General features: G+C 40.7%; 1 protein-coding gene across 14 annotated transcripts in view; it reads right to left on the reverse strand.

Moving 5' to 3' along the window:
• The window catches only part of PIAS2 (protein inhibitor of activated STAT 2), a 144,821-nt gene that overhangs the window by 79,510 nt on the left and 48,522 nt on the right, over positions 1–16,789 (reverse strand). For all 14 annotated transcript variants that reach the window (XM_053205544.1, XM_053205541.1, XM_053205545.1 and 11 more), the window contains 3 exons: positions 10,953–11,003; positions 10,739–10,829; positions 535–669 (listed from right to left, as the gene is read on the reverse strand). In XM_053205544.1, the coding sequence (XP_053061519.1) occupies positions 535–669; positions 10,739–10,829; positions 10,953–11,003 (277 nt within the window). The remainder of the gene's footprint in view (positions 1–534; positions 670–10,738; positions 10,830–10,952; positions 11,004–16,789) is intronic.

Raw genomic sequence — 16,789 nt, forward strand, 5'->3', positions numbered from 1 at the left:
TGGCTTTCTTCTAAGAAGAACTTTGACAAATTAACTCCTGTTCCCAAATGCACGTTAGGGAAGGGACAGCTACATTATGAAAAAATAATGTATTTTTCACCATGTTATCTGAGGAAGCTGTTCATGTAAAGCTTGGAATGGATTATTTCCAACCACAACATGAGCGCATTTAAACATTTTCCTCAAAGCCTGATAAAGCTTTGTTCCCCTTCATAAATATATAACATCATCCAAAGTTTCCAGTTTCTTAGAACACCACTTAAACACACAAACACAACTGTGATTAAACAATTTCCTTAAGAAATACTGTAATTACACTCATTTCTTTTCCAAGAAAATAAAGAGATGGCATTCAGGAAACCTTAAACTTTTTAACTTTGAGAATCTCTACATTTTCACCCCAAACTGAAAATGACTGCTTCTTGGAGATTACAATCAGAAAACTGACAAGTTAGAGCTAGTAGCATGAGCTAAGAAAAAACAAATCAGCTCCTAGTGAGATCACTTTCAGGCTACCCAGAAGAGAGTCTTTACCTTTCCGATTTCTGATGCCCACGAAATGGAAATCTGGTTTGGCACAGCTGAAGATAACCTAACTAAAGATGTAATATTCAAAGGGCGTCCAGGGCGCTTCTGTTCAATCCCATTTTTAGGTGGTGGTGCATAGCCCTAGAACCATAAGAAAGAAAAATAATTTTATATTCTCTGCAGGGGATCAAACATCTTCTCCAAGATAGATACAGATTTGCCTGATTTCACTTATACTAAGTTATTCTTTTCTTATCCTGGAAATCATACAGTTGTCATCCTAAGTTCACCAACCCAAAAGAGGAAAATGATCTTCTTAAAAACGTTATATTTTGGGGCACCTGGGTGGCTCAGTCAGCTGAGTGTCCGACTTCGGCTCAGGTTCTGATCTCATGCTTCAAGAGTTAGAGCCCCGCACTGGGCTCTGTGATGACAGTGCAGAGCCTGCTTGGGATTCTCTCTCTCCCTCTATCTCTGTCCCTCCCCTGCTCGCTTGCTCGCTCGGTCTCTCTCAAAATAGAAAAATAAACTTAAAAAAAAAATGCATTCAAATACTGGGGATGGGAAAGAGGGAAAACAAAGTCTGGGAATTAAAGAACAAATTAATGCAAAAATAAACTACTGGGACTACATAAAAATAAAAAGCTTCTGCCCAGCAAAAGGAAACAATCAACAAAATGTAAAGACAACCTACTGAATGAACGATAGTTGCAAACGATATAGCTGATAAAGGGTTAGGATCCAAGATCTATAAAGAACGTAAACAACTCAACACTAAAAAAAAACCCCAAAGAATCCAAATAAAAACCGGGCAGGACATGAACAGACATTTCTCCAAAGACAACTTACACATGGCCAGTAGACACATGAAAAGATGTTCAGCATCACTCAACATCAGGAAAATGCAAGTCAAAACTACAATGAGGTGTATCACCTCACACCTGTCAAAATGGCTAAAATCGAAAACACAAGAAACAAGTGCTGGCAAGGATGTGGAGAAAAAGGAACCCTTGTGCAAACTGCTGGTGGGAATAAAAACTGGTGCAGCCACTGTGGAAAACAGTGTGAAGGTTCCTCCAAAAATGAAAAAGAGAACTAGGTATCTATCCAAAGAATGCAAAAACACTAACTCAAAAAGATATATGCACCCCTACATTTACTGCAGCACTGTCCATAATAGCCAAATTATGGAAATAGCCCAAATGCCCATCAACAGATGAATGGATGGATAAAGAAGAGGTGGTATATATGTACATTTTTAAATTTAGCCATAAAAAAATGAAATCTTGCCATTTGCAACATGGATGGAGCTAGAAAATATAATGCTAAGTGAAATTAAGTCAGAGAAAGACAAATACCATATGATTTCACTCGTATGTGGAATTTAAGAAACAAAACAAATAAGGGACAAAAAACAGACCAAGAAACAGATTCCTAACTATAGAGAACAAACTGACGGCCACCAGATGGGTGTGGAGGATAATTGGTAGGGATTAAAGAGCACACTTATCATGATGAGCAGTGAGCAATGTGTAGAACTGTGCAATCACTATATTATACACCTGAAACTAATGTAACACTGTATGTTAATTATACTGGAATTAAAATTTTAAAACAATAATAATAATAATATATATTTGTTGTAGTTTGTGGGGAAAAAAGGAACAAATTAATGAATTTCAAAGGAATTACTAAAGTCTTATGAATAAGAAAAAAGCTCTCCACTGCCTTCTCTCCAAGTAGAAAAGAAACGGTCATCTTTAAAACCAGATCATGTTGACAAAGAATAATCATTATTTCAATTGACATTAAACTAGCTTGATGACTCTAATACTGGAATTTAAGCTTTATTCTACTTTTTCCAGTTAGTATTTGTTTTAAATAGCAAGTGTACTCATTTTTGATTCACATTACACCCAATTCTCAATTACCAAAAGACTTTTCAGTTTGTAATTTTCAAAAGTAAACTAGTGAAATAAGCCATACAGAGAAAGACAGATACCATATGTTTTCACTCTTATGTGGATCCTGAGAAACTTAACAGAAACCCATGGGGGAGGGGAAGGAAAAAAAAAAAAAAAAGAAAGAGGTTAGAGTGGGAGAGAGCCAAAGCATAAAAGACTCTTAAAAACTGAGAACAAACTGAGGGTTGATGGGGGGTGGGAGGGAGGGGAGGGTGCGTGATGGGTATTGAGGAGGGCACCTTTTGGGATGAGCACTGGGTGTTGTATGGAAACCAATTTGACAATAAATTTCATATACTGAAGAAAAAAAAAGTAAACTAATATGTTTTTTAGAAAATTAAAATTTCTGGGTGGCTCATCGGTTAAGTGTCTGACACTTGATTTCAGCTCAGGTCACGATCCCAGGGTTGTGATATTGAGCCCCAACACCAGGCTCCATGCCCAGAGTGGAGCCTGCCTAAGATTCTCCCTCTTCTTCTCCCTCTGCCCCTCCCCCACTCATGCGAGCCACAGGCACTCCCTAAAAAAATTTAAAAATAAATAAATAAATAAATAAATAAAATAAAATTTCTTAGCTGTGAAAACATCTATGTATTTAAAAAAAAAAGCAAATACCATATCTTGGTATGTAATTTAACTATGTACCACTGAGAAGAAAAAAATACAAAGTTAGTGACACAGTCTAGCATATCACTACTTATTTCTGCATGCACAGCAAAGAAATACAAGCAAAATGAATTGGCTAACATATTCCTTTTAAATATACCGAAGAATCTTCTGAAGGACTTTTCACTCAGTTATCAATGCATACGTTTCATGGTATCTCCCAATACACCACCAAGAGCTCTGGAGATAAAAGTATTCCTTAAAACTATATTCTATTCCACTAGCATCTCTCAGATTTCCCTGCAGGTCACTGACACCCTTGAATCAGCTGCATGTGTTAATGTTGATACAGTCTGGATCTTATGACAATGTACTGATCAAAGGTTGTCAAACAACAACCAGAATTCATGAACCTTCCTTAAAATGTTCTTAAATCATTTATTGGCTAAAAAACCCAAGGAGGCTAGCTAACCAGTCATGCCACAGGAACAACATCAAGGCTGCACAAGTATAGGCAATGACAATACATTACAGCTGCCACCTGGTAATCGGCAATTGTAAGATACCTCTGGGTTTTGGTGATGTTGAAATATGCATGTTAGAAACAATGAAATACAGTATTGGTGGTATTACACAATTAGGGGACATCCTTCACTGCCTCATAGGAGATGACAGGATAGTAATTAAGTGGGAATTCACCTAACTTGCAATCTACAACTTGCATCAAGACTCTGAAAATCACTAAAAACAGTTTGAGCAGGGGAGAAGAAAGTCAAAGAGAATAACTTAACAGCCATTTATACTATGGAAAAAAGAAATTGTGTGTGTGTGTGCCTGTGTACATGTATGTAGGAAGGTTATGCCCATCTAAAGTTGTTCAAGTGAAATAAAACAAACAAAAAATCATTCCCTTATAAAGAGACTCTAGGAATTGGTTCAATGAGCAAACAGTATAAGGAATATCAACACCAAGATCTGGGTAACTCTGAACGAAACCTGTTTTGTCTGTTTCTGGCCTGGAAGTTAATTTGGTCTTCTGGTATGTCCACTGGTAGGTTAACCAAATAAAACAATGGTACAGGGTCTGCCAAGATGATAAAAATAACACACCAACTTGCTAAACAGTGAACTCCGTAAACTGGAATCTGAGACACCGAGCAACAGCTTTAAGTCAGTATGACACAGGAAGAGTGCGCCAAGAGCAGGGAGAATAAGAGACTTTAAAAATGAGGTTGTCTGCAAATGCAAAATCAATTATGCTACTAGCCTTAGCCACCTAAAGTATTTTAAATCTATTCTCCATCCCACCTGACCAGTTTGATTTCATTGGTAGTTCTGAGTTACCTGTTAACTTCTCTTCTCCTTCTGAGCATTAGCATCACCTCCACTCAATCATCAATTACCTGGTTACTGAGAACAGGTTATATAATTGCGATTTTCTAGAATATAAATGTGTAGCTTTAATATATTTCTAACAATCTTCCACAGCTAAAGCAAAAATAAAATTAAGTTCTTTTGACAGGGGACTTCTGGGACAAGTTTAAAAGCTTTCTTAAAAAAGGCTGCCAGAGGGGCGCCTGGGTGGCGCAGTCAGTTAAGCGTCCGACTTCAGCCAGGTCACGATCTCGCGGTCCGTGAATTCGAGCCCCGCGTCAGGCTCTGGGCTGATGGCTCAGAGCCTGGAGCCTGTTTCCGATTCTGTGTCTCCCTCTCTCTCTGCCCCTCCCCTGTTCATGCTCTGTCTCTCTCTGTCCCAAAAATAAATAAACATTGGGAAAAAAAAAAAAAAAAAAAGGCTGCCAGAGATCCAGTAAAAGATAGTCTGTTAGTGTCAACCTAATATTCCAATAAAAGATTCAAAAACTTTCTGTGCTGTGCTGTATGACATCCTACCTGACTGGTAACTGGGACAAAAGTTGACGGTGTTGTTCCTTTACCATTTCCCCCTATATTTTATTTTTTTTTAATTGAAAAAAAAATTTTAATGTTTATTGTTGAGAGAGAGAGAGAGAGAGAGAGAGAAGGAGAGAGAGGTTGAGCATGGGAGGGGCAGAGAGAGAGGAGACACAGAATGTGAAGCAGGGTCCGGGCTCTGAGCCATCAGCACAGAGCCCCACTCGGGGCTGGAACTCACTGACCATGAGATCATGACCCAAGCTGAAGTTGGACGCTCAACTGACTGAGCCACCTGGGAGCTCCTCCCTGACATTTTCTAATTACTACTACTACCACTACCTTAAAACTACCAACAAAGATTTACTTTTTTACTGCATTATAAAAATTGTCAAGGGGCGCCTGGGTGGCTCAGTCACTTAAGCATCCAATTCTTGATTTCAGCTCAGGTCATGACCTCATGGTTTCATGAGTTTGAGCCCCACATCAGGCTCCACGCTGAGTGCAGGGCCTGCTTGGGATTCTGTTTCCCTCTCTCTCTGTCCCTCCCCCTTTTGCAGTGTCTGTCTCTCTCACAATAAATAAACTTTAAAAAAAGTGTTTTCGGGGCGCCTGGGTGGCGCAGTCAGTTAAGCGTCCGACTTCAGCCAGGTCACGATCTCGCGGTCCATGAGTTCGAGCCCCGCGTCGGGCTCTGGGCTGATGGCTCAGAGCCTGGAGCCTGTTTCCGATTCAGTGTCTCCCTCTCTCTCTGCCCCTCCCCCGTTCATGCTCTGTCTCTCTCTGTCCCAAAAATAAATAAACGTTGAAAAAAAAAATTTTTTTTTTAAAAAAGTGTTTTCAAGCATACACAAAAGTAGAGAGAACAGGAAGTACCCACCAACTAGCTTCAATAATTATCAACATGTTGCCAATCTTGCTTCATTTGACTCTGGCTCCACCCACAGCCCACCCAAAAATACACACCCTACCCATATACACATTTATTCTAGACATGCCACTTGATCCATACTTTTATACACATCTTTAATAACGTCTTTCAAAATAAAATCACAACCTTACAAAATTAACTTCAATTCTTAAAAACTACCTAATATCCAGTCTATATTCAAATTTCCCAACTGCCTCAAATGGTTTTTTTATTATTGAACATTTCAAACATACAAAAATAGAGAAAAAAGTATAATGAATTCCTATATACCCATCACTCAATTCAATACTTTAATACTCCCATCCCAGATTATTTTAAAGCAAATCCCATACATATCATTTTATCCATATACAGCCTGGTATACAAGATTTTTTACAGTCTGATTCAGAATCCAAACCTCAGTAGGTTCTGAATCCACTGATTCAGAATCCAAGCCTCACACTATGCTTAGCTGTCTCTAAAGTCTCCTTTATTTATATGTGTGTGTGTGTCCATATATATATATATATATATATATATATCCATGTATACTATATATATATAGTCCATATATATGTCCATATATACTATATATGTGTGTGCGTGTGTATATACACTAAAGAATAATGTATGTATGTGTATGTGTATATATATATATACACATACATGTGTATGTGTATATATATATATACACATACACATACATATATATACACACTAAAGAATAAATATTATTCTCCCCCACCCTCGCTTCTTCTTTTCCAATGTCATTTTCTGTTGGAGTTACCAGGACTTTTGACCTGAAGAATGACCTCACCTTCTAAATGAGGCATATTGCTTCCTCATGGTACAAAGTTCTGTTGTTCTATCTCCTGTACACGTTTTAAGCTGGTAATTAGCTATGCAGACTTGATTAGATTAAGATTGAAATCAGATTCAGACACAAAACTTCAAGGGGAGTGTTACATACTTTCCATTGCACCACATCATGAAGCACATGAGTCTGCCCCATTTTCAGGGATGCCAAGATTGAACAGGAATTCAGCTCATGTCAGCCGATCCCTCCACAGTAACATTCCCCCATCAAGCTTTGACCTCATGGTTTTAGCATCCATTGATGGTTACCTAGAGTGATTATATAATTAGAGATTTGAAAAGAACAGTTTTCTCATCCTTTGCTTATATTAAAATTTTTCCTTAAAAAACTCGACCATGTCAATATTGGGTTACCCTGAAATCAATGACTCTCTGCCTTTACCAATTTCAGAATAATGAATTGGTGCAACTCCAGCAGTTTATTTCAGCATAATTATAAACTTGATCATGTATGTGATGGTTTTGAGTCCACTGTAGTAGTTTTTAGATGCCAGCATTATCCCATCTTAAGGCCAAAGAATCTCTTCAAATTGGGGGACGGAGGTATATGTTTAAAAGAAGAAAATGCTGACTTTACCTCCAGATTTACTGTGAGGCAGACCATCTGCATGACTAATACATACAGGAAAAAAAACATATATCAGAAAAAAGAAATCCATGAACACAGAAATGAATATATTAGGATAAGAGGCCTAGCACTGAGAAGAATTCTGACTGCACCAAGAGGAAATATTTGATTTTTGTCAGCTGAATTGTAGCACATGTCCTCGCCATTCTACAAAATCTTTCCGAGTAATACTCCCACTGTCAATCCACTTCTACGACCCCCCCCCCAACCTTACAGCTCCACAGAATGACAGAAATTTCTCAAAATCTGTTTAAAAAGAAAAATAATTCAGTCTCTCACAATAATTCTAATAAGCAAGGAGGATCTTTCCCTCCCCACCCCTTCTGTCCTTAAAAACATAAAATGTTCTCATCTTGCTGTCAGTCTGGAAGTCAAAGATAGGGTGAGGGGGATACTCTCAGAGACCACTTCATTTGTGTCTGTCCATGCTGCACTTGTCATTCCACAAGTCCTGCAATGAGCTGCTTACTGCTGTCCCTGTATCAAGGTAATCTGGAATATCAATGCATGAAGGCGTCTCCTAAAACTTGTTACCATGACATGGTTAAACTGCACAGAAACTGCTTTCATCACTATTTGACCCTTAAGAATCTAGGGACACGATGCTATTATCAAGGTTATACCCTTTCTCATTCGGTTGTCTCCCTGTACACGCAGTATCATGGTTCCATAATGACTGAGTGCTGCAGTAAGGTCTACACAGAGGAACTTGTTCCAGGACACAAATTCAAATATATTCACAGTTCTCATGGGAAATTCTATGACTGTGTCAAGCTTATTCCTCTAGGATTTGCTATGCAATAAACTAGGATCACAGGCAAGGACCACATATTAAACTTCTTTGAGACCTGTCAATGTTTCTTATAACTGGAACAAAGTCCCTGAGGATCTTCATGGTGGTGAAGAGCTCAATATATTAATTCCCACAAGGTCACTGGAGTTTCCTCTTCTGAGGCTGCAGTATACTCAACATGATTTTCATAAACCTGCTTCATGCCAGTAAACGCTCCATATTTCATTACCTCAATCAATAACAATTGTGGATCAAGAGAGGGTTTGAGGAGTTTTCTATCAGTTGCATATAAATTTATGTCAGTCGTTCACAGAAGTTCACAGGGCTGAAAAGCCTCTTTGGGAGAGGCTGGCATTTGATTTCAGGGATGGCCCTATCAGGGTCAAAAAAAGCCCCCCCACCCATCCCCAAGCTCCCACTGCTTTGTTTTTAAAATCTGTCTTTGCCTTTGTCCTAACACTCCACTTCTTCACCTCCTTCACAAGTACTCAGGGAGCTGCTGCAGGGCCCTCGCTCCAGAGGGGAAGGCCAGATTCATCACACAGTAACTGATCTGTTCACAAACAGCCTCATGTAAGTACTGAAGGGTTAGCTGGTGCTTCGGGAAAGAAACCAGCAGTAACTGAGTAACACTGTACCAGAGAAAGTACTCCACTGCCTAATTTCTTCTCTCTCAAAAGGACTGAAAGAGTGACAAATTCAGAGATACTCAGAGTTCCATAATGGTGCTGCAGATCTCATGGATGAGGACATCATTCCAAAGCATAACACTGCTGTATTTGGAGTATTTTGTGGAACTGGTGTATGTACCCACCATATTTTCTGCAGCAAAGCCAGAGTTTCCACAGAACCTCACACATTTCAGATACCCCACATCACTGGCATAGTCATATACTGGACAGGTCTTCAAGGTAGGTCTCATAGACACCAAAAAGATCTTCACAGTTAGCTCTTTCTTCAGGGGTGGTGACAGAGTTAAAATAGCAATGAAAGTCAAGGGTCAAAGAGATTTTAACACACCCCAAACAAAGAAAACTGGATATGAACAGCCATGGAAAGTGTGCACAAGGGGTTCCACAATCTGTGATTTTCTCAGAATTTCTCTGCCACACATCTGGCCACCCACCGACATCCTTCAGCTCCAAGTAAAACTGCTTCTTTCCTTAGTTCAGATCTTTGTATGATCGATCCAGATAAAAGACAGCTCCTGAGAATCCACTATGGCTGACTGCCAACAACCCGAGAAGCAAAATGTCTCACCTGGGTTTTGAACATGCCAGAGGCCATGTAAGCATTCCTCCTGACCACACCTCCTCAGCCTCTGTAATTTCCCCTCTCATCCCCAAAGGACGATCTCCACGCTCTCAGACCCACGGACATCTTTCAAAAGGAGTCACGCAGCAACAGTGCAGTGTTGCTCAAGCTCTTAGGTACCTCTCAGGTCTCTAAACCCACAAGCTGTGAGGAGACAAATGGGACTCCTGACGACCAAGTCAGATCTTTGACTACAAGGAACTGGCTTTGGTCATGGGCTAGCTTCACTTTGGGGGCACAAATACCATCATCTGGCTCTGGTAGAGCCCAGAGTCCTGGACCATGTTGTCCGGCCTGCTTAGCTATTCACGAGTGCTGCTTCTATTATCTACTCCAGAGCCAAGTCTCGAGTGCTCAGCAGGGATGCTAAACAGCTCCCCTAACTCCTTCTCTGTAGTCACGATGGTTTCTGCTGTGCTGGAATGGCAACTTAGCATACTGGTGGAATCAGTGTTCTCACAGCACATCCTCAGTTAAATACACCTCCACTTGGTAGTGCCTGACAAACAGGCCATGCTCTCCTACTTTTCTGATTATGGCTTTACTGAACAGCTGCACTGATTCACTGGCTTATTCAAAGCCTTAGAGAAGACAGATACACAATCAAGTTCAACAATTAAGTGTTATTTTTAGATCTGACTAACAGGACTTAAAGAGTCTAGAGTTATCTATCAGGCCAGAAACAGGCTGTTCCCACTCTGTGTGTGTGTGTGTGTGTGTGTGTGTGTGTGTGTGTGTGTGTGTCTCCCCCAAGTGCTGACGCCCATATACAGCTTCACTGCTTAAACAACAGATTGTCAATCAAATACCACTTCATCCATTCCCCAAAGCCCAAGCCTGGAACCCTTGATTTCCAAGTTCGGTTGCTCTCAGCAGCCTCTGCCTTTCACCATCTCATCCATGGAGTAGGCCCAGCTCAGTCAGACAACTACCACAACATGCTGCCCTTTATATGCAAGTCATGTCCTATTATGCCATTTGACACACTCCTAAGAGTCATTCACAGCTTCCCTGCTTCCTGGCACAAGACATTCCAGGCTCACCTTTTCCAACTCCCCTAGACTTAGAATCAGCCATTTCTTCAAGGAGTCATGAATCCCTCTAGTGGAAAACAGTATTTAACCTGGAGAGTAAGACTGTTCAATGGTGCTGAGTTGTCACTGATTCTACGCCTTGTATTTAGACTAAACTTACACACAAGCCTGGTAAATAAAAAAGAAACTTACAGGCAAAGGAAACAGCTTCCCATTTACTTTTATACATAGACTATTGGGATAGTTGTCTTCTTGAGGGCAACTTGTCTCTGCCAGGCAAAGTCTGCATTAAGAAAAAAAAAATTCTTATTAAAGAGTATACCCAAACATGCTTATGTATTTTCAAGTTCAGGACTATATGCACATAGTTAGCAAGTATAAAATTAACAGAAACCTTCAAACTCACCTCAACTGAACCTGGACTGTATAATCTCTCCTACCACCTGGCAAAAAATCCCTGTTGGAAAGAAAAAGAAACTGGGTTAAGAAGGTAAAACAAGAATTCGCAGAACATTCTCACCAGAAAGAAAGCATTATTAGTATTTTTATTCTTATCTCTGAAGAGGAACAATACCCTACCCACAGCACAAGCCTTAATCAAAACACTGTTGTGATGACAACCATCATTCACTTAACATTTGGTCATGTCCTTACAGCAATTTTAAGGTATTTTCAATTCACAGGAACTTTTCATGATACAGTGTTTATTGCAACAGGCAACAGATTTTGGTTAACATGAGAAGGAGCACCCTCAGTTCTAAAAGAGTTTAATAAATTTAGCTGTTTGTTTATAATGGTTAACCCTGGCTGACCATTTTAATCATGTGATTTTTTTTTTTTTAACTATATAGACCCATTCACCAGATAGTCTATTGTCTGCAATACAGACTGAGCATTAGTTTGTTTGTGTTTTTTTTAATGTTTGTTTATTTTTGAGACAGAGAGGGACAGAGTGCAAGCTGGGGAGGGGCAGAGAGAGAGAGGGAGACACAGAATCCGAAGCAGGCTCCAGGCTCTGAGCTGTCTGCACAGAGCCCAACACGGGGCTCAAACCCATGAACCGTGAGATCATGACCTGAGCCGAAGTCGGACGCTCAACCGACTGAGCCACCCAGGTGGCCCTAGACTGAGCATTAGTTTTTACAGCAGGTGATTCTTATATAGAAGCAAAACGGAGAACAAATGCCTAGAGCCTTGGCATCTCTGTACCATAGCAACTTTATAATCAAATATCCAATTAAGGACACAGAACGTCTTAGAATTTCTAGATGAGAACCTAAAGGAGTGCCAAATAAAATATTTCTGGCACGGAACCTTCCAAAGCCTCGCCACCTCAACTGGAGCCTACAATGCAGCAGCACTGTGATGTTTGGGAGCTTGTCGGAAATGCAGAATCCCAGGCCCCACTACAGACCTACAGAATTAGAATCTGTGCTTTCCCATGATCCCCAAGGGACACGAAAGCACGTTATACTGTAAGAAGTAAATCTTGGGACCCTGTCAGAGAGAAGCATATTAGAAATGAGCTCCTTCTTGAGAGGGCATTTAGCCCTCACCTTGCTTTAACTGGGTCAGTCTTCTGCTCCACTTTGTTCCCTCGAAGGCAGTAAAGCACAAAAGTGACCAGCTTGAGTTCCATAGTCCGGCAAATTACTGAACCTGTGTGTGCCTCTGTTTCTCCATCTGTTCAAGATGGAAAATTGTTGCACCTCCCTCATGGAGGAGTTGTGATGATTAAATGTGTTAATAGCACATGCAAAGTGCCTGGACAGAAAAAGTGCCCAACAAGTGTGAGCAGCCAGCTGCTACCATTACTAACTCTGCTTGCACGTTCCCTTGCCAAGGGTGGGAAGCCTCCACCCTTCTCAAATGTCTATTCAAAACCTCCCAGTATCCTAGACAACACTGACCTCTTGTGAGTAACCCATATCACTCCACTCATGAAAATCGAGAAACATTTCACAGTCTGGGTGCTGGTTCTACCACAAATGAAGACTCCATATTTGCTCTCAAAGGTGTCATGCTAGTAGGTTAACAGCTAGTAGGTAACAGATACATATGACTAAAATGTGTTAAAGGTTACAGTAAATTCTGAAAAACAAGTGCTACAGAAAAGACGGAAGTTTAACTCTGTCTTAAAAGTTCAAGGCAGGGGGGCACCTGGGTGGGTCAGTCGGTTAACCGTCTGACTTCGGCTCAGGCCATGATTTTGCAGTCTGTGATTTCGAGCCCCATGTCAGGCTCTGTGCTGACAGCTTAGAGCCTGGAGCCTACTCTGGATTCTGTGTCTCCTTCTCTCTCTGACCCTTCCCTGCTTGCTCTCTCTCTCTCTCTCTCTCTCTCTCTCTAAAATAAACATTTAAAAAATTGGGGGGCGCCTGAGTGGCTCAGTCAGTTAAGCGTCCGACTTCAGGTCATGATCTCACAGTTTTGAGTTTGAGCCCCACATTGGGCTCTGTGCTGACAGCTCGGAGCCTGGAGCCTGCTACGGATTCTGTATCTCCCTCTCTCTCTGCCCCTCCCCAGCTTGCTAGCTCTCTCACTCTCTCAAAAATAAACATTAAAAAATTTTTTTTTAGTTCAAGGCAGGGGCGCCTGGGTGGCTCAGTCGGTTAAGTAGCTGACTCTTGATTTTGGTTCATGTCATGATCTCACAGTTTGTGAGTTCATGCACCACGTCAGGCTCTGCACTGATGCAGGAGCCTGCTTGGGATTCTCTCTCCCCTCTCTCTCTGCCCTTCCTCTGCACACGCTCTCTCTCTCAAAATAAACGTTAAAAAATTTTTTTTAATTTATTTTTAATGTATATTTATTTTGGAGAGAGAACGCGAGCAGGGGAGGGGCAGAGAGAGGGGGGGAGACACAGAATCCAAAGCAGGTTCCAGGCTCTGAACTGTCAGCACAGAGTCCAATGCAGGGCTCAAACTCACAAACCATGAGATCGTGACCTAAGCCAAAGTTGGACGCTTAACCAACTGAGCCACCCAGGCGCCCCCCCCAAAAAAATTTTTTTTTAAAGTTCAAGGCAGTTATCACCATTAGTTCAATAAACTAGAAAATCGGGTTTGCACAGCAGTGGTTCTACCTACTTCTATTTAGACACACTTCCATCAGTAACAGTGGTCACCACTGCAGTGATTCTCAGCAAAAAAAAAAAAAAAAAAAAAAGCGGGGATCGGGTGAAGACCAACTGGAGATACGTAACAAAATCTTGTTGTGGTGGGAAACGTTTGGAAACAGAGAAACGGCAAAAAACAGAACTACAAGGATAAATGGGAGAATGATATAAAGGGTTTTAAATAGCTTGTTTAAGGATTTATACTTTATTCCAGGATGGGAAATTAACATCAACTGGGAAATGCAATGGGCTATATATCTTCACAAACATGATGAGTAATGAGGAAGCATCTTCTGACATTCAGTTTCTACCAGTCACTGGTCTAGGAACTTTCACATGTCCATCCCATCCATCAGATATGAAGCAGGAATTACTATATGCCAGGCACTGTGACAGGTTTTAAGAATATGAAAATGAGTAAGGTGTTGCTTTCATCAAGTTTGTAAATTCAAGTACTCAAATAAACGCAAGGAGGCTTCAATAGAAACTAAGTACAAAGTGCAATGAGAGACAAAGTGTGTGTTGGGGGAAATCCAGAAAGGCATCATAGAAGAGCTAAGCTTTAAACTGGCCCTAAGATATGCCCTAGGACAGGGAGGAAGAGGATATGCAAAGGGACAGAGCTGTGACAGCCCAGTCGGGAGTATAAGCTGCCAGGGAGATGTGAGGATACAGAAGATGAGCGGCACAAGAAGCTGGAGACAACTGCCAGGCAACAGAGTGTGGGCTTCACAAAGTATCACTCCAGGGTTTTTAAGTAGAAGAGAGAGAAAACTGAGTGGGCTTTAGAAAGATCACAGGATCAGCTGGGAGAGTCAGGGGACCACTGCAACTATATAGGCCAAGATGAAAACTATTTCAACAGAAACATCACTGAGTGATATTTAGGCATAAAAACGTGACAGAACTCAATGACTGGCTACAAGAAGGTAGGATAAGGGAAGGGGACCATCTAGGCGGGACCCAGGTTTTGGAATGGTGCCACTGGCTTCACGTTGCTGCTACTCAGCAGGTTAAAAGGTAAAGCAAGTTCTGGCATTCAATCGCCCCAACCACAGAGTGAGGTGGTGATTATCTTTCCAATTTTACACACTGTACAAGTAAGATTCAACAGGCTTTAATAACTTACCCACCTAGGGGCATCCAGACCTAAGTGGCTGAGCCAGAATTCCGATTCCAACTGGTATGACTCTAAAGACCAGGCTAGCTCCCTCAAGGGGAGAGTTGCATCGAATTTTAAATCACAAAAGAGACATAAAAGAAGGATCAGTGGAGAGCAGCAAACTGATGAGATGTGGTGGAGGCAGTGTGGGATAATACAACGAGGGCTCACAACGAGGGCTCTGTCCGGGCAGATCCTATGGCACTGATGAAATGGGCAACAGGAGAAAATATACCAAGCAAAAATCTCCTTGAAGCCAGTTTATTTTTTCAACATTGCACCCCTGGTGCCTGGATCATCATAGATAGTAAATAAATATCTGCCGTGAGACTAAATGAATGAATGAAAGAACAAAAGACAAATAAGCAGGTTTGGAAGGAAGGCAAGTTCAATTCTGGATGTGCTGTGTTCGATGTGCCTGTGAGTCATCAAAACAGGGCAGTGAGTAAGGACTCCAGGGCAAAGCAGAGATTTTGTAACCACCAACATAAAAACAACAAAGCACATTCACGGATACTATCAAGGAGTAGTGAGAAGAGAATCACAGACTGATTCCCGGGAACATGTAAGTGTGAGGAGCTGAGTCGGCCTGATTAGAGAGGCAAGTGGAAGGGGTAGTGTGAAAACCAAGAGAGCTGAACTCACTGATCAATCTTCACCAAACGTAATATAAAAAGAACCAACCCAAACCTGAATGTATTAGAGCCTCATTTAGACCTTACTACCATTACAGGCAAGGGGGGAAGCTGGATGCACAACAGTGATTCTCAAATTTGTGAAACACTGGAAACACCTGGGGAACTTGAAAAACTGGGTTCCATCTTCAGAGATTCTCTAATTGAACTGGCGTGAATGAAACATGGGTATTTAGAGCCTTAAAAGCCCCCCATGTGATTCTAATATGCAGCAAAGCATTTTGAACCACAGGCATAGACGTTAAATGACACCACAAGAAGTGCATCTGGATCCAAATCCAGAATGTGTAATATGCTACAGAATCAATGAACTACTATTTTCAAAGAGGATAGTAAGAAGCATTGTAAGAGAGGAAACAGAGTTCCTTGGAGAAGTGATCAATTCCAGAACTTGGGCAGAGAAATGACAAAATGAACCTGAAGCATCCTGTGGTGCCCAAAAGTAATAGTGCTCAGAAACAGATGGAGACATACCAAAGAGCGCAAGAGCCAACCGGAAAGAACAGCCAATGGCCAAAGGTAAGGCAGTTTGAACAATGTAAATTACCATAGTGCTGCATTATAATCCAGAATACTCAAGAGCCTACACGGATACAAGTAAATAACTGAATAAATGGGAAAGAAGGGATAACTCTTCCTTACAAAAGAATGACTGTAATGTGAAAAAGAGTAAGGACAACAGAAAACGACACCATTGAACACAGAACGTTTAGGACAAAGTAACTGCTGAAGGAAAGGTCCATCAGAGAATACTGAATTGGTGGACAAAAATCTGACGAGAAACAGAACAGGTGCCTGGTCTCAAAGTATCTCCCTTAAGATTTATTACTAACAAAGGAAAAACCAGCAACTTAGTTTTTCCAACTTAGATTTAGTGCCAAAATCTAGTAAAGGGTACCTTACTCAAGTGATCGAGGTTAATTAACACACCAAAAATAAGATGTAGCAATATTATGTAGCCTGATATGATACATTAAGAAGGGCATATAACCTGAGGTATTCTTGCCAAAAAACGCATAGTCTCATGACAAAATATCAGACAAACCCAAAACTGAAAAATATTCTACAAAATACCTGGCCAGTGCACTTCAAAACTATCAAAAGTTATGAAAAATAGGGAAAAACTAAGAAACTGTCAAATACCGAAAGAAACTAAAATGACATAACAATTAAATGTAATTTGGTATCTTAGACTGGATCTAGCAAAAGAAGTTCATTAGCAGAAAAACTGGTGAAATCTGAATAAAATTTATAGTTAACAGTATTAT

This window comes from Acinonyx jubatus, chromosome D3, assembly GCF_027475565.1.
Source record: "Acinonyx jubatus isolate Ajub_Pintada_27869175 chromosome D3, VMU_Ajub_asm_v1.0, whole genome shotgun sequence".
NCBI lineage: Eukaryota > Metazoa > Chordata > Mammalia > Carnivora > Felidae > Acinonyx > Acinonyx jubatus.